Source organism: Periophthalmus magnuspinnatus, chromosome 13, assembly GCF_009829125.3.
Source record: "Periophthalmus magnuspinnatus isolate fPerMag1 chromosome 13, fPerMag1.2.pri, whole genome shotgun sequence".
NCBI lineage: Eukaryota > Metazoa > Chordata > Actinopteri > Gobiiformes > Gobiidae > Periophthalmus > Periophthalmus magnuspinnatus.
Window position 1 is genome coordinate 4,919,063 of NC_047138.1, and position 18,660 is coordinate 4,937,722.

General features: G+C 37.6%; 1 protein-coding gene across 3 annotated transcripts in view; it reads left to right on the forward strand.

Moving 5' to 3' along the window:
* The window catches only part of gramd1bb (GRAM domain containing 1Bb), a 39,728-nt gene extending 21,474 nt beyond the window's left edge, over nt 1-18,254 (forward strand). The window contains exons 4-21 of one of the 3 annotated variants that reach the window (XM_055225771.1): nt 3,169-3,379; nt 5,390-5,410; nt 5,851-5,874; nt 9,910-9,994; nt 10,481-10,584; nt 10,661-10,756; nt 10,944-11,024; nt 11,102-11,217; nt 11,481-11,643; nt 11,717-11,906; nt 12,442-12,585; nt 12,671-12,789; nt 12,902-13,044; nt 13,148-13,251; nt 13,509-13,809; nt 14,482-14,589; nt 14,677-14,797; nt 15,578-18,254. In XM_055225771.1, coding sequence (XP_055081746.1) covers nt 3,169-3,379; nt 5,390-5,410; nt 5,851-5,874; nt 9,910-9,994; nt 10,481-10,584; nt 10,661-10,756; nt 10,944-11,024; nt 11,102-11,217; nt 11,481-11,643; nt 11,717-11,906; nt 12,442-12,585; nt 12,671-12,789; nt 12,902-13,044; nt 13,148-13,251; nt 13,509-13,809; nt 14,482-14,589; nt 14,677-14,797; nt 15,578-15,664 — 2,218 coding nt within the window. In that variant the 3' untranslated portion in view covers nt 15,665-18,254. Of the gene's footprint in view, nt 1-3,168; nt 3,380-5,389; nt 5,411-5,850; nt 5,875-8,580; nt 8,786-9,909; nt 9,995-10,480; nt 10,585-10,660; nt 10,757-10,943; nt 11,025-11,101; nt 11,218-11,480; nt 11,644-11,716; nt 11,907-12,441; nt 12,586-12,670; nt 12,790-12,901; nt 13,045-13,147; nt 13,252-13,508; nt 13,810-14,481; nt 14,590-14,676; nt 14,798-15,577 lie in introns of those variants that run through there. The other 2 variants (XM_055225772.1, XM_055225773.1) reach the window with 2 other exon arrangements.
* Nucleotides 18,255-18,660: the final 406 nt, after the last annotated feature.

Consider the following 18,660-nt stretch of genomic DNA (forward strand, 5'->3'; position numbering starts at 1 on the left):
GATCCGGAACTGTGTCCATTGTGCCGGGACATTTGGACGGCTTGGGCCAGTTGGATTTAGGGCTTTAGAGCTTATTCAAAGAAAGAACTGTTACAAAGTGGTGCAAGTAGCAATCCTGTTTCCTTTCTTTTTATCGGCCCACAGAGGGACTTGACCCTCACAAAATCAACAGTTATGTCCTCGATCCTCCTTACATAACCACTTATAATATTATCTGCTTTGGGCTGTATTTAGTTTTTTGTTTATGCTTTCCTTTGTCCCTTTTGAGGTAACCAAACACCTACCTATACCTGTTATGTTTCCATAAGTATCACATCCTTCATAACGTCTCTTTTATTGGGTCTAGGGTTAAATTGATGTCAACAAAAATACTAGTTGACTTCCAGCCTTACACTGACTTGACTGGTTTAATGGTCAGATATTTCTGGAACAATAATGCATATAGCTGGCGAAATAATCAATAAGAAACTAATTGCTAATGTGATTATATGTCTTGACTGGTTGCCTCTGCTTGTGCGTTCCTATTGGCTGGCCCTGGGTGCCTCTGATGCATTGTCTGTCACTTGGCCTGTGCTGTATTTCCCACTCTAACAGCATCTCTAACAGGAAAAGGCTGGTCGAGTATATTTAGCTACACATTGAATATTTAAACTCTCTCTCTTCTCTGTTGCTATAGAGATATTCATTCTTAACAGAGCTTTGTTGGAGCTTTTCAGTAGTCTGGTGGTTCCCTTTCCTTTCTGCAGCATTCTCTCATGTTTACTGCATCTGTAGGGTGTGCTTGTTTAGAGATTAGGCTTCTTTTTGTAGTTCTTTTGTAGTACAGTTTACAGATTTTTCTTTGGGATATGGTGACTGGATAAGAATTTGTATTTATTTGATCAGGGATTATGCACAAAAAAGCTAAATATGCCATGTGCCGACGTTTAGGGGGAAAAAGGCATCTGCATGACATGATTTGATTTGAAGTACAATCATGTGTGCACTGATTGAGAGCAGTCAGTTAGTTAGTGAAACTATTTGTCTCATTGTTTCACCTCATTTAAAACAGATCCCACTGTAGCATTCAAACATTCACTCATCTTATCAGCTTATGTTGTACTTGTCTATTTTTTTCCTATATAACTGATGTGATGTAATGTTATGTTATAGATTTTGCAAATACTGAATACAAAAATACTTGGATTGGATTTTTACTGTATTTTAGTTACTTAATCTGTTACTTAATCTGCTTTGTAACAGATTAAACAAAATAACTCTGTGCATACTCTTGCAGGACCCACTTGAGTGATCCATCATTCTGCTTATGCACAAACGCTTCATGTTCATTAACGGCAGACATTGGCCGGCGGTGACGTAAAGGCCTTGCATAACGCCCTGTCAAGTAACCAGGCCCGACAGGCGCACGGCCGAACAGATCACTTAACACAGGCTTTTGTCGTTAGCCTCCAACATTAAGGAAAGACCGTTAGCTGAGCCACGGTTGTGCGTCTTTGTCTGAAGGGGAAAATGTGTAGTCATGGTGCAGAGAGGATACGTGATAGGAGCTGTGTGTACCCTGAAGAGCAACGGCCGCCTCACCACCTGTCTGTCTGACTACCTGAACACAGCCGTGGTTTTTGGTCTGTTGATGTCTTCATTCGGTTATTAAGGGTTGTATTGATTCAACAGAGGACAACTATACTTACTATACTATATTTGGAACTTAAAGCAACTTCCTGATGTGACATAGTTACTCTTAATGTAATTGTTCACTCACTAGATCACTATTTTTTAATATTATTCTTCCTCACTTATAATTACTAAGGCACAGTACATACATTATAATTTAAAGTTTTAGTGTACTATTCAGCAGTGGTTCCCAACATTTATTATTCTAATTTTTTGTCTTAAGTACCTCCTTATTGAAATAAATACATCTGTTTAATAGATTTTTAGATAGATAATTTTTACATCCAACTTTTCTCATTTAAAAACTTCAAACATTAAGGAAATACCCTGCAGGCCCAGTAGAGAAACACTTCTGTACATGTCGTTTAGCCCAATGCTACAATCCAATATATATCTAAGCTTTTAACTAATGCATAAATAATCCCTTGTTATTGCAAAGTGATACTTCCTCAAAAATAGGTTGACCATTTCTTCCTGGTTGTTGTTGTTGTTGTGGTCCATTGAAGTTTCTAGCATTAGCTTAATTGCTGTTATCCCACAAAGCACATGGGCCTGAACCCGTCTAAGCCTCAGCTGATGTAAGGCTTGTTTGTTTGTGAGCGTGTTCTACTACTTTTGCTTTCATGAATACGTATTTATTTTCCATTTGTAGAATATAAAATATATAATATAATAACAATCTAATATAAAAGTCTCAGTAAAAGGATTGTGGTGGTTAATGCTTCTACAGAACAAGTGGAGTGTATGTCCTCTCTGAGCTTCCATCTCCTTTTCTCGGACATATAGACGGCCTAATTACTTGGATGGATATAAAGAACATTGCCCATAGGGAAGGATGCCATAATGGAATGAGCTTTCCAAGTGTCTTTTGAATGTACTCTGAACTGTATTTGTGTGTGTGTTGTGCAATAGAGGTTTTGTTTTGGAGATGTGCAAAATAAGAATGTCAAATATTTTAAAAGGCTGCTAAAACTGAAAATTGGACTGTGTTTTTACTATCAGTTCAGTTTTTCTTGAATTTTTTTTAAAGCAAACAACATCACGTATTTTCACCTTTGTGGTAGACTGCCATTGCACCTAGATAATCCTAGAAAATATTGTTGTTTTTGTTAATATCACCACTTTTGTAGACTGCAGTAAAGATATGATTATGGTGATTTGACAAAACACAGTTGTTTTCAAAATGCTTTTATTCAACAAAATCAATCTATAGAAACAACAAGTCATAGGTTTAAATTTCATATGAACTAATTCAACTATCGTCTACTGAATAAATGACTAATATTTCACTCTACACACGTAAGAAATTGATATCTGCATTTGAAGATAAATCAAGCTAGCTTTACCCTTCTTCAACTAATACAATTGACTGTAAATACGATAATCCCTCAGTCAAAGGTTAGATTAATTACAAAAGACAGTTAAATTCTGTCAAGTGGACAAAACAACTCTTGAAGTCCAAACTTCATCTCCTTTTCTCTCATGTTTGTTTTTCAGCACTGCCAGTAACTCCAACAAGAGCACCCCTGCCTGCTCGCCGGTCCTACGAAAGCGCTCGCACTCCCCGACCCCACAGAGCCTGGAGGGGGACAATATGGTGGAGAAGGGTTCAGACCACTCCTCGGACAAGTCGCCCTCCACGCCAGAGCAGGTGGTCCAGAGAACATATTCGCTGCAGTCCTCGCGCAGTGGGGGCAAGAACTCCAAGGTGAGCATCATCTAAATATGTTTCAGTGAATCATTAGCTGATTTCAGACGACATGGTGAATGATCTGTAGATGTTCTTTTACAAATATTATGCATAGTGATTTTATGCAGAAACAAATAATGCAACATTTACACAAACCGTATATTTTTATGTAGCTTTATGATGTTATACGGCCTCATAGCATAACTACTCAAGTCATTTTTTGGTCAAATTGAGTTTTCTGGCTTATTACCAGTCTTTCTCGCCTTTTTTTAAATTATTATTTTCCTGAAAACCTTGAAAACAATTATGCTACGAGGTTAACAACATGAAACTTTCTTTTGGGAGGTTGGAGTTGTTGTTTAAAATGTCAACAATCTTTGTCGTCAAGTTCCTCACATCACTTAAGCCTTTTTGTGAGTCATAGTAAATAACTTTTGTTTGTTTCTTTACTGTTTGTGTCCGCTTAGCACTCATTTGTTGTTTTAGCTAGCACTTTTCTTTTTGCTTTATTTTGAAATCATGTAAAGTTTTGTTCTTGAGTTCTCCTGCTACACTACATGTGCATTGTAAAACACATTGCTTAATCACAATGTGTTTCTTGTGTCTGTTGATTCTTGCTTTTTGTTCTGTTGTCTTCTGATTTTTCTCTGTTCTTCTCCTCATCGCATGCTAGTCTCACAAGCGACTTTCCAAAGTAAGCATCACTTTTTCTGTTTTTCACATGTTACTACCACTTACCCACTGTCTGCATATATTTGCTTATGCTGCCACTCTCAATGGTAACAGATCACCCTCAAACCAACACACTGGACCCTTTCAAATTTCTCCTTTTGCTTGTTTATTCTTGTTTCAACTGCAGCAATATAGCTCCACAATAAAATACAAACTTACATCTAACAATTCTACTTCTACTACTACTTCTACTACTACTTTGCAACCCCTTAAAAACTGAATTTGCCATTTAGTGGTACTGGAGAGCTGTTATTACTGTCATCTTTTATGCCAATTTCATTAACAGATGTCCTGCAAACACTGATAAAGTACAAGTTCAAAATGTACAATGCATGACGTGGCTTATAAATCCCACATTATTAAATACCGTGTCAGTTTTACATACTTAATGGGCCTAATATGTGTTAAAATCCACATACGTTTCACGCAAACTTCTGCCCAGACACTGTTAGTTTCTATAACAAAACTTAGCTGACATAAACTCAGCTTACATCATTGTTTGTGTCACATAGAAGCACAGCACGCCTATTTAAATCATCCACGTGAGCGATAAGGTCACGTGAATGGCGTGAGATCGACCCACAGTGTGAGCCTGATCACCCTGCTGCTAATGCGATCCAAATAATAGAGCATTGAGTAAAAGGGGTGCCCCACATCTCTGCAGCAAAAACCAGGTCACCGTATAATGACATGGCAATAATAAACCGCTCTGTAATTTGGGTTGGATCATTTTTTGCAGCTGTCCCAGATAAGTCTTATTTTGTGTTTTTCTTAACTTTTTCAGTATGACAGACTAAACTTAATCAAAGTAAGCATTTATATTTGTTTTGCCAATTGACAATCCTCATCAGTCCCTCAACATAGTAAAACTTTAGTGCCCTTTTTGCCCCATAGAAAAACTGTAGCACCACCTTCAGTAGTTCCTGTCCCTTTTCTCTCCTTTTATTCAGTAGTAGCAGGTTTGTTCTGATCTATTTGTAACATGAACGTCTATGAAATACACCAACATAAACTACTAAAATATTTTTTTTATACATTATACACACACAGTTTGTGCTTGTGACCTTCAAATGAGATCTGCCAACAGTTATTAAAGCTGTACCTCTGGTTTAATGATTCAGCAACAACTGAAAGTGAACAAAACAGTGATGAGATCTGAGGTGTTGAGTAGGTTGGACAGTGAAATTACTTGAAACATGTCTTAAGTGTTGTGTTAGAGAACATTTTAATTGAGACAAAAGTGCACATTTGGATGGTGTTTAACCAGCCTCTTTCTTTGTGTTTCCCCTTCTACAGAAGAGCCAAAGCTGGTATAATGTAAGTATCCCATTACTTTCCATACATTATTTATAACTGTGCCATTAGTAATGCTTGCTCTGTGCGTGTTTGAGTGAGAATGAATGTGAGTGAATTAACCATACTACTGCTGCTTACAGGATGAGTGAACCTGGGTCTTAACCTGTTACTGCTGCACTAAAAGTTACTGGTGCTTCAGTCAGTGATTAAGACTGGCTTAAAACAGGGAGTCAAAGGCTTCTTAATTAGTGAAGGTGCAAGCTGTCTAAAAGCTAACCAGTCCTTTGTTTATTAATCATGCAATTCATTTTTGTACCACAAGATGGAGCGCTAACATCATTTGTGTCTGCAGTGCTGATGTATAGGCAGTAAATATATCTCACAGTGTTCTGGTCCTTATTTTGATTTTTTGTTGTTGTTGTTGTTGTTGTTGTGTGTATCCTCTTCCCATCTCTACCCAGCATGAAAGGCAGCACATCCTGAGAGTAAGCATGAACCCACCTCTGTCACCCTGATGAATGACTAAACTTTGTCTTTTTTTTTCCACAATAATAGGATAAAATTAACTATCCATGCAGCCTGCTCATTCCATAGTCTCCTCTGAGTGCTGTTACCACCTTAGGAAAAGCTATTGCCTATTGTCGCTTTTATGTAACTGCAACCATTGATTAGGGCTGTGCAATTAATTAAACGTATAATTGTGGCGTTGATTACTGCTCTATCGAATTACAAAAATGTTGTCATAGAAAATACGATTAATTACCTTCTGTTCAAAACCTACAGTGTCACAAAATGATACTAATGATAATCTCTACAGGTTAAATCTTGGCAGTATTGAAGTTTGAAATAATCATCCTTTCAATTATGAGATGAAAAGTGTAAAAAAGATCATGATTTTGGGCATAATCGAGCAAAAAAAAAAAAAAAAACTAGCGTAGTATCTGTAGCCTTGTGGGTTGAATGTGTGTCATGTCCAGACTGCTAAATTGGGTTTGAACAGGTGGTAGCATGTGCTTTGAGTTATGCACTCTACTAAACAAATCAACAAATCACGACAAGAGCCTTGGCTGTAGTGCCTTTAAACAGTTGAACGGAGCATGCTGCTTTGGGTGCTTTGGGTGCTTTGGGTGCTTTGGGTGCTTTGGGTGCTTTGGGTGCTTTGGGTGCTTTTGCTTCTATACTGTGCACTATTATCAAACTGGTAAGAATTATGTTTTGTTTTGTTTGGGTTTTTTTTCCAAATGGCTCTAAATAATGATTAAAAAAATACACTATTGGCTCATAGAACAACTATTAAATCTAAGTCAATATTTTGCTACTGAATAAATGATTAGATGAGGTAATTCAATTCAAAATGTTTCACCAACAATTAATGCATGATATAATAATTTACAGCACCGTGATATGCAAAAAATTAGTCAGATATTATCAACTTGTGCGTCACTTCTTGGATAAAGACGTAAATGTGTGTGTTTCTCTACGGCAGTGATGATCCTCCATGGCCCAACCTTTGTACCACCTAATATAATATTTCATTAATATTTTTGTCTATTATATATATTTATTATGTAATAAATAAGATTTGTGACACTAAATCTAAACTCAGACTATATAAGGTCTTAAGTAGGATTTAACAGAATGAGACTAGGCGAGGCAGGGCGAGTTTATTTGTATAGCACAATTTGTACACAAAGTAATTCAAAGTGCTTTACAGAATAAGAAAGTTGACAGATTAACTTTGGCTTTTGTTATGGATCAGAGAAACATAAATAATCATAAATAATCATCATAAAATTAACAGTTTGAATTTAAACATTGTCAAAGTTGAGGCTTGTCTCTTCACATCTTCACGTTTTAGTAGCTGCATAAAACTAAAAGCGCTGATTCCTCCTGATGTTTAGTCCTGAAAAAAATTGGCTTTAAATTAAACTAACCCAAAAGAGGACAAACATATCCAAACAATAGAAATGTGCCTCTAAATAAAACAAATACTGAAACCGTATAATCTAAACGTATAATAACATTTGAACTGTATAAAACTAAACTAAACCAGGATTTAATCAGACTGAACCTTGACTAAACCAGGACTAGTGAAGAGACATGAAGAGACAATGACATCATGTTTTAAGCTAGCCAACACGGAAGACACACCCTGTTTGACCAGTTTACTGTACCAGTCCGTGCTATCTCCTACTGTTTGCCCATAGTGTTAATCATTGACCATGTGCACCAATGCAGCCGCGCCTCGTCTCAAAGTTAATCATATGTCACCTGTACGGCGGATGTTCACAGCTACACAATAGTCTCTTTCTTTCCTCATTGATTAGCCAAGTAAACCAACTGAACACGCTGCAAATAAAGGAAACTCTATACTATACTCCACGTGATTAAAGCATGTCACTTTACTGGATGCCTCGCACTGTAATGTCACAAAAAACAACACTAACTTCAGCATTTGCATTTTTTTTTGAGTGCCAAATTTGTGTGCCAATCACTTTGTTTATCTCCCATCATTGCAGCTTCATTCCACTGAATCTCAAAACTTGCTCTAAGATTGTTAAAAGTGTTTGGTAATTGTATACTGCGCTGATTGTCTCAACATCGAGTGGAAAATGTAACAATGAGATGATTGTTATCAATAGCTCATGCCTTCACTCTTCCAGGCCAAGACTGATGTTGTTTTTGTGGCCGGGGGTTACTGGAGGTTATGCTGCTCTTTCTAACTTTAGTTTTGAGTGGCGGCTAAGTCACATACTTGACACAGCAAGTCATGTATTTTCAAACCACTTTCAGATTTCAATGCGTCTTTATCGTCTTGTTAAAACAGCATATGTTTGATTATAGGGTTAATCCCAAGTTTACTATACTAGTCAATTAAAAAAAAACACGTTCAATGCTTCTTTATTGACTCTTAAACAGTATATTTTTGTAATTTCAGGGTGATTTCCAAGCATAATACACATATAGGAGGAGTAGTAGATAAAAAATACAACTAAAAAAGGCAAAAACTACAGCTATAATAATTAAGGTTTTGTTGGGGCAGGGTTACTATAGGGCAAAAACTGTGTAGCTCCTCTGCTGTGAGGGAGAGACAGAGGATCATGTGGGTAGAGTGAAAGGGGCGGATTCAACAGCCCTCATACCAACAGACAGTTCTCCCCAGCTCTCAGTGTCTCAGTTGGCTAGTCCAATGCAACAGGTGTGCTCTGCGGTGCTCCTAAAATGGACTCCGACGAGGATAGCGCGTTGTCCGATTGGGAAGCGGTGCTGCAGCTGGATGAGGCGCTGGCTGGGTGGTTTCTGCAGGGTCCCGCGCGAGGAGAGTGGGGATGGGAGTGGGGCTGGGCTGCATCTGATATTCAAGACCCTAAGTGGGACAATGAGGAGATACCTGCTGTAAGTTTGGTCACGGTGGAGATGAATTAGTTTATAAGACTTTTGTGTTTCTTATTTTTTTTACAGTTGCGTGGTTGTATTGTTGGAGCTTTTTGCATATAATTTGAAACTACTGTTATTGTGATATTTTATTATAATTATAAAAAATGTATTTCAATGATTTAAATTTTCCAAAAACAAAAAAAAGTTGTAGTTTTTGATAGATTTAAAATGACAGTGTCTTGTCTATCTGATCTAAATTCAGTATTTATTGAAGATTTACAGACTGATACTCTTATTATACTGGTCTCAGCGTCAATACTGAAAAATTTGCTGGATCTGGTATCGGTTCCATGAGATCGGTCAAGCTGATATCGTGCTTGAGCCTTTAATTCGATGTAATAAGATATTTACAGACTCATTTTGGCCTAGAACGTCTCACAATGTTGAAACCTTTATACATACGACGCTTTTCATTAGTTACTTGAAGGATAAATATCAGTTTAATAACATAATTGGATCTTTTGTGTTATAAGTTAACTGTGTTTTAAGGAAATAAGAGCCACTTTTTCCATCTCTACGCTGGTCTTGGCTAATTTTGGGGATCGGCAGATGTTTAAACTCAAAGTATCAATATCGAACTGAAAAAGCTGGATCGGCGCATCCCTAGTTTTTTATTACAAGCCAGTTTTTTCACACTGCTTTGTTAGTTATTACCGTACCTCAGTGTGTTGTAGTTAACTTGATGCTACTATATATTGTCTGATAGAAGCATCTGGCCTGGACATTGAGTGCTCTTATTCCAGACATTTGGCATAAACATTACAGTAACAGAAGTATATCCACTATTTGAATATTTAAAAACGAGGAAAAAGCTTGCACTGTATATATTTGCATCGCTTGTGGCACTTGCCTGTCATGCCATAACAAGGCGTTCATTGTCACAACCACTAGATCTCTTACTATTATAAACACAAGATAAGCAGCATGTTTTTGAATGTTACGCAACTGTGCAATACTCACAGATGCTCACATACTCTCTGCTTGCTGTTCTTTTTCCTGGATTGTAAACCATGCACAGTTTTCTTAAGTGGAACATTGCGGCGATGGTGTGAGAAACTACATGTGTCTATCTGTGACTGCAGGTGCTGAGCCCGACGTACAAACAGCGCAATGAAGATTTTAGGAAACTCTTTAAGCAGCTCCCCGACACAGAGAGGCTCATTGTGGGTGAGTAGTGAATCCTCAAAAGGCACGGGGAGGCGGGGTAAAGGAGCGCGCCGTATCAGCTCGTATCGAATTTTAGAGTATGTTAAAAAAAAAAATTCGAAAATAGATTGTACCAGGTAGGGCTCGGAAATTAGTTGAATTCTAATCCAGATCCACTGCCAGTAGAAGGATAGACTTTGGAGCAGAGTTAAGACCTTGGATGGCTGTTTTTGTGTCTCAAATCATGACATGTTTGTATTCTTAAAATCAGTGCTGAAAGACATTTTTATTTTGTTTTTGAAAAGAGGAAAAAAACTGGGTGATCCTTTCTTTCGCAGTCTTGCTTATACTATGTAACTATGTGCACTATGTAACTTGTCTGGTCCACCTCAATGCGTGTCTAGTTGATGCATGAGTTTGAGATTTAACCAGAAAAGTAGCCAGGTTGTTGGGTCATAAATGTGTTTACAGTACCTTTAATTGTTCTTTATTGTCCCTTTATTCCAGACTACTCCTGTGCGCTGCAGCGGGACATCTTACTACAGGGTCGACTCTACCTCTCAGAAAACTGGATCTGCTTCTACAGTAACATCTTTCGTTGGGAGACGCTGGTATGGACCAATATTAAATGTAATTAAATCAATGAATTATGTAGTAATTTTTAAGGTTTCTGTATTTTGTGCGTAGCTGACAGTGCGGCTAAAAGACATCTGCTCAATGACGAAAGAAAAGACAGCCCGCCTCATTCCTAATGCCATCCAGGTCTCCACAGACTCTGAGAAGGTAAAGGTTGATTTTTTTTTCTTTTTAATTTTGAATAAGTACAAAAGTAGTTCTTAAGATTTTGAATGCTTCTAAATATAAAATGGTACAAATGTTATCTTAAAGCATATATACAGTGTGTTTACTTTTATTATTATAACCCCAAGGTAAAGTTTCATTAAAAAAGTCCTTGTCATGTTTATTTCAGCACTTTTTTACATCGTTTGGCGCCAGGGACAGGACGTACATGATGATGTTTAGATTGTGGCAGAATGCTTTGTTAGAAAAGGTGAGTTTGTTTGCTGTGTTTTATGAAACTGGCAATGCAGTGTTTTTCTTACAAATAATTTCAATACTCTGTTGTAGCCCCTGTGCCCAAAGGAACTGTGGCATTTTGTCCACCAGTGCTACGGGAACGAACTGGGTCTAACGAGTGATGACGAGGATTATGTACCACCGGACGATGACTTTAACACAATGGGGTTTGTTTGGCTTTCATTTGCATTTTAGCAAACAATATATTAACTATATATAAAGCATTAAGGAAGACATATTATGCATTGATATTGTATGTACTGTTATAACTTATGACACACTTGGATTCTTATATTATATTTTTAGATCACAAAAGCTCTTAAAGGTTGATTTTGCTTATTTTTCATTACTTTACATACATTAAAAAGAATATATTTCCTCAAACTCCTAACTTTTGCTTTAACAACTAATTGAGCACATGTGTCTATAGGTTCAGTGAGGAGATCCCCAATGAGGAAAATGAGATAAACAATGACAACTTGTCCAAAAACAACATTGAATCGAAGCCTGACGGGAGCCCTCCTCTCCTTCATAAAAAGGTTGTGCCTAACAATGCCATCCCCAGTCCAGGCAACCACGACACTCCGATTTCCGTAAGTTAGTCAGCGTAGTTCACGCGAATCTAACACATCTACGTCATTATTAAGAGTCCTTCTTGTTCATCAGTTTGAGCTCCCGGCGGAGGAGTTTGCAGACTGTCTCACAGACGGGGATCTTTTAGCTGTGCCTCTGGTTGTGGAGGACAATAACCAGCCCAGTGAGCCCGGTGCTCCTGTCCCATCACCGTCTCTGGACTTCAACGATAATGAAGACATCCCCACTGAGCTGAGCGACTCCTCTGAAACACATGATGAAGGCAAGTGTATAAATCAAATGTCTCAAATGTTTGTCATGATTTTCAAAGTAGCAGTGTAAATTATAAATGCATGGGTCGCAGTGGCTCAGTTAATAGAGCGTTGAGATTCCTCAGATCACACATTGGCAGTTCGATCCCAGCTTCCACAGGTGCATACTTTCTTTGTGTCCTTGGGCAAGACAACCCGCCTCACCCGTAGTATCTGTGAACACTGGTCTAATACTGTGAGCGGTTCTTTGATATAGAGCACTTTGAGCGCCCAGAGATATAAAAGCGCTGCATAAATGTTTACCATTACTATAATTCCTTCTTAAATCGCTGTTTCATCTCCACTTTTAACATAATTTTTTATCACTTTGCGTAACCAAGTAATGTATGCAATAAACAAAATGCAGAAGATCAAAATTGTGATCCTTTTTTCTATAGTTTTTTGTGTAATGCACCAGTGATCCTTAATCTGTAGTTGTAATTTGAATGTTGCATATGAAACATTTTTGTGTCTTTGTTAAATTCTATTGTGTTTATTTTTGTGCAGGTGAAGTACAAGCTTTCCACGAAGACCTAAGCGGCCGACAGTACATAAACGAGGTGTATAAGTTCAGCGTGGACAAACTCTACGACCTCCTCTTCACAGAATCACAGTTCATGAGCGACTTCATGGAGCAGCGGCGATTCTCTGGTCAGTAATGTCAGTTTATTCAGTACAAGGTTACGTATTGGTAGTGTATTTCTAATAATAACTTTCACATTATTGCATTGTTCAGAAATAGTATTTCATCCATGGAGGAAGGAGGAGAATGGAGACCAGACCAGAGAAATCCTGTATACAATATCTTTGTCCAACCCACTGGCTCCAAAAACTGCCACCGTCACCGAAACGCAGGTACACAAATTGTTAATCTATGTTTTAATCCTTCTGTTAAAAACACTTCTTTTCATATAGTGTTCATCCTATAAATCCTGGTTAAATGCCTAATGCTACACTCATATTTCAGACTCTATACAAAGCCAGTGTGGAGAGCGAGTGCTACATTATTGACGCTGAAGTCATCACACACGACGTGCCGTACCACGATTACTTCTACACACTCAACCGCTACATGCTAACCAGGGTCGCCAAGAACAAGTGTCGATTACGGTAAGATAAGATAAGAGCGGTTTGGGAGTTACAAAACATAAGCACACACTGTTTAATTTGGTACTTGTATTCTGATCTCACTATTTATTATTATTTTGGTCAGAATATCAACAGAGCTGCGCTACAGGAAACAGCCATGGGGACTTGTCAAAGGTTTTATCGAGAAAAACTTCTGGAGTGGACTTGAAGAGAACTTTCGACAACTTGGTACATTTTCATTAGATTGTTTTTGTTTTGTGTGTGTGTTAATTTTAAGTATTTTTTTAAAGATAGCAACTGTACAGCATTTAATTCAGTAGTTTAATTGTGATTCGTATGGTATTTGTAGTAAACCTATATGAATTACCTTTATTTTACTAGGCAAAACATTAAGAACTAATGCTTATTTACCATGTTAGCCTGGTTTTCAAATAGTTTTAAACCCAATAATGCTTTTGTTTGTCTTAATAAATGTCATTTTTCAGAGCTGGAGCTGTCAAAGCTGGAGGAAATCATGACCGAGTCCCATCAAATGTCTCCTAAAGTCAAAGTGGTGAAGAACTCCACCATTCGCCGTAAGAAAAGGGCTCTTCCTCACATGCGCAGCCAACACCTGGAGGAAGCTCTGAGCCCCGTTACCACACCGACGGACGAGGAAGTCATTCAGAGGATCAAACACGTGGCAGGATCCACCCAGACCAGATTCCAGGCTCCGGACCACCAGCACCTGCCGGGGGGCTTTGCTCTGTACAGCGTCTCCAGACTACTGCTTATCATCAGCTTTGTGTGAGTAAAACAGGGAGAGACAGACAAGTTACAGATCAATTTAGCCCATAAAGTTGGAATTATTTTGGATGTGAAGACTCTCCTTCTCTTATTTGATCTAACATTTGATTTTAATGTTATTCTATTAACACATCAAACCTTCTTTCATTATTTTACTTCTCCATATTCTCAATTTGTCAGATGCTTTAACCTATACGCAAAAAACAGTTGTCATCTGACATCTATTAGGAGATTTGATCATATTTATTCCAATATTCCAAGTTCATGGGCTGTAGTGTACTTTAGTAACACTTACAACAATAATAAATCATTCACGTTTGATAGAAAAATGCAATAAAATACGCTAATGTTACTCTTCTTTTCTTTCTTTTTATTGCCGTCTATAGGATCTGTCTAAGGTACATATAATATTTAACCGGACAGATAATGTAAAAAGTATTTGAGGGTGCATTCAAACTTGCACACAGAGACTACATAGAAATCGGGACTAAATTTGGAGCTAATTGTGGACTAGAGTAGGATTAAAATAGAGTCTATCATCCAGGTCTATCATCAGAATAAACTGGGCTCAAATGAGGATCCAACAAGGACAAGTGTGAACGCACCCTAATCCTAATGTTTCATGCTATATTTGTATATATTTAAGCTTAATTATATGTTTATTTCTTTTAGCCTGGTGCTATTGGTCTTCCTCAACATGCTGCTCTTCTACAAACTGTGGATGCTGGAATATTCAGCCCAGTCCTTAACGACGTGGCAGAGCTTGCGTCTTCACGAAAGGTACACGGAGATACGGAAATACGTCACCTTTATTTCACTTTTCCGTCGACAGCAATCACTATAAAGACTGTGTGCTTGTGTTTGTAGTAAACTGCCGCAGACGCAGATGGAGTGGGCTCAGCTTTTAGAGGCGCAGCAGCGTTACCATGACAGCGAGCTGCAGAAGTGGAGGGAGATCATCAAGTCGTCTGTGGCATTGTTAGACCAGGTAATCACACGAAAACTGAAATGCAAAGAAGAGCTGCCACTTTATAACAACTACACCTTAATTAGCCTTGATAGAGCACAAAAACATAATTCATAATGACCAAATAGTTTATTAAGAAAGATTATAGTGTAGTAACCTACCCTACATACATATCCTAACTAACTAAAGTCATTTTTTAAGCTAAATCAGTATATAACCTAATAAATACATGTCTTTTTATAAATTAATGCTAATGCGTTTATGTCACATTAACTTTTTTCAGTCAGAAGTTTTGATTTGAAAAAGCTAGTGAAGTACTAAAGCAATAATAATCTATAGGACGACGTGAAAAGGATTTAATTAAGGATATTGCTTGATATTATGTGGCTGTAAGACACAATTTACTGGAGAATAAGGTTTCCAAGCAGAATAATATGTGAGACATTTTGTACCTCTTGTTATTGTATATTTCTTCTTTTCTATTCTATTCAACCCAGCAAAGTAGTTCATATTGTACAATGCTGTGTGATGTAAGTTTCTCCTGAAATACCCATTGTTGCACAACCCTGTTACTTGGTTAGAGCTTGTTACTGACACTGCAACTCAGAACTTTTGGCTAAACTATGAGAAACGTCTGATAATGGTTGAAAATAGAGGTAATATTTGATCCTTATAGTTACATATTATTTACAGATAATGGGACACCAGGTTATTTCCGCAAAGATTCAGGTACATTTCTGAACATTGAATTTAATGTTTAATAGATGTTTTTTTGTGTGTGTATGTCTTTTTCTTCCTTAGATGAAAGACTCTTTATTGAATCTTCAAAGAGGGATTGGTTTGAGGGACTACAGCTCAGAGACTGAAGAGAGGAGTCCGTATCAATGACATCACAAGGACACATGATGGGCATGCTGTGCAATATTACACTATGAAGTACCAGTACCATCCAACGGTGCTCAACAAATGGGCTGGTCCAAGAGAAACAGGTGGGGGAACAGAGCCCTCTACTTGACAAGACAAAATGGACCCTTTAAATGGATACAAATATTTACAGAAGGAACTACCTAAAACTGGAAAACTGAAACTGTTCCTTGTGACTTTCAAGTGCATCCTACTGTAAGCCATGTTAACGAGGGGAGAGGGGACAGGAATGATGGCAAACTACTGCATGCTTTTAGACCCCCTTGCTCCCCTCAGTGTACTTGTGGTCCAGGTCCAATTTTGTGTCAAAAAAGAGATGGGTCCTACAGGGGGTGTGTATTCATCCTCTCGACTGTTCCAACTTCTTTGCCCCCTGGAGGGCGCCATTGCATACACTTGATCAGACCGCAGTATTGACTCACAACCAAATAAGGCGTTGTAGCTAGGCTGACTGCTTCAGCTTTCTTGGTCTTTCAGGGCTGGTTCCTTGTCAGACTATATTTATTTTTTTATTATTTCCAGCAACCTGGCATTACAATCATGATTTCAGTGGGAGGGAGCTGTGCTGTTCTTTTCCATATTGTGATGTTTTTCTGTGTTTTGAGAATGTACTGTTCTAAAAGTCAACACTGATCATCAGATGTCTGAAAAAAGGGATGCTGCAGCCTGTCTTTAGGGAGATGTCTTGTATTTATCTTACTAAACTGTGATTATGCTCCTAAAGATGAAGAATTCTATGAATATATTTGAAATATATGAGAATATTACATTATTTATGATATATAGATTTAAAAATATATAAACATAACATATATTTATTCCTAATGTATGTATATAAAAGAACTATTAGAGCTTTAGAGCTGAATTTCTAAGAGTTTTCTTCAGAAACTGAAATGCATGCCAGATATGTCTGTGACATGTCCAGGGTGCAGCGACCTGCATTGCGCAGTTCTGTTCGTGCTCCTCTGTTCAGAGTGAATGATCTTCTGTGTGTGAGTGAGAGCATGTGAGGGGCGTCTGTGAGTGTGATATCATTCCTCTCTCGTTTGTATCTTATATTATCTATATTATTTCTGGCTCAAATGCCAGCGCTGCCTTTTTGATGCTAATGCATTTGTATGCCGCCTTGCATTAGCCCTGCCAGGGTAACGGTTTACACTCAGACTTTTGTTTCACTGGAGATTTGAACTTGCTCTAAACATGCCTAGTTACAGAGTTAATTTTTCTGTTGATAAAGTGGCAAATCAGTGGTTGTCATCCTCATGATCTTTACATATTAAGGAAATATGTAGCATCTGCAGCGACTTCAGTTTTGTTTTTACTCATCATCATGAGCTGAACTCAAGGCTATTGTTGGGAATCCATTAAATTCTCCAAACCCAAAGTATATATAAGTAATTCCCTTACAGCAGCAGGTTTAGGTGAAAGAAGCACTTCCTTTTTCTTCCTAGAATAGAATGCACTTTAGGACTTTTATGAAGAATGTCAAAGGTCAAAGGTTTCAGCTGGGACTGAGGCAGATGCTTGGATTCAGGGCTTATTCTAGATGGTCTGTTTTACTGTATTTTCTTAAACTGTTTATCTAGGCCCACATATTTTTGAACTACTTGAGTGAATAAAAGGGTGATTTAAGGGAATGTTTCAGACTGAAGTATTGACTGTAGATTTTAATGCTGCTGTGTATAGGTTCTATACCTCCATATTTACTGAAGGAGCAGAGTGATTGTGAGTGGTTAGAAATTCTCTTCAAATATTGGCAGTTTTTGTAGTTTTTTTGATGGTACAGAAAGATTCAGCTGTTTAATGATTGGGCATTAATATTTCTTTAATACAACTGTTTTTTTGTTTTTTGTTTTTTGTTTTTTGTTTTTGTTTTTTAATCCCAACTGTTTTACAGGGTTACTGTATACACCTGCTGTATAACGCACACTGTCTTCAGACTGGATTTATCATTTATTGGTATTGCTAATGTAACATCTCCAGTCGCAGCACTCCACTCACTTCATACAGTGACTTACTCTTCTTTTATTTTCACTTTTACTGTGCCCTCATGCTGTAATCTTTGTTAAATGAATGATTGTATGTTTGCTATTGGTGCACAGCAGTGGACTCCAGGCAAGTGATGAACCATTTTGTGACATGTTATCAATAATGTGTTATTGTCGATGACTGTATTAATTGGCATTAGCCTTGTTGTTATAAAGGCAATGGCCCTACCAATGCAGATCTAACCAGCAGACCGGGTTAACACACAAAACCTCACAAAAACAACCACTGATCAAACTTATAGCAAAGGTTCTTTTCCAGTGTGTCTTGATAAATGTGTACTTGTGTAATTCTGTTCTACTGTATGTTTTTTTAGAAAATGTATTGATTTCTAGGGACACTTTTAGTGAGATTTATACATGAGACAGTATACAATGAATATATGTCAGATTTGTCTGCAGTGGCACTACACTGACAGCCTGCGCTGCGCGTAGGTTTGGGTTTGCCTCATAGAGACAGGACTCAACTGGCTTCCTGGTTCATGTGAAGTAGGTTGAGATATGAATAAAACAACAAAACTAAAAGTCTGTGTGACTGCTGAGTCTCTCATTTCTCTCAGAGGTGTTAATACCACAGATGCTTGGTAAATATATTTCCAATAAAATATATGATAATAGGTCCAAATAAAAGGCCACATTTTTACCTGTTAAATTACCTTTTACAGCAAACCATAGGAGATAATGCCCTCTTCCTCACAACATAATTGTTTGTAAACCATGAATGACCAGTTATTTTAAATTGTCAATGGCTTGTAACATTAAACTAGCACTGATTTCAATTGTTAAACCAATATGGACTTACTTCAACAGATCCTGTATGATTAGTGAAACATGAAAGCTTTTTTTTTTTTTTTTTTTTTTTTACCTACAGCCCTATAGAGTCCATAAAAATCACAGCTTTATATGAGTGAAATG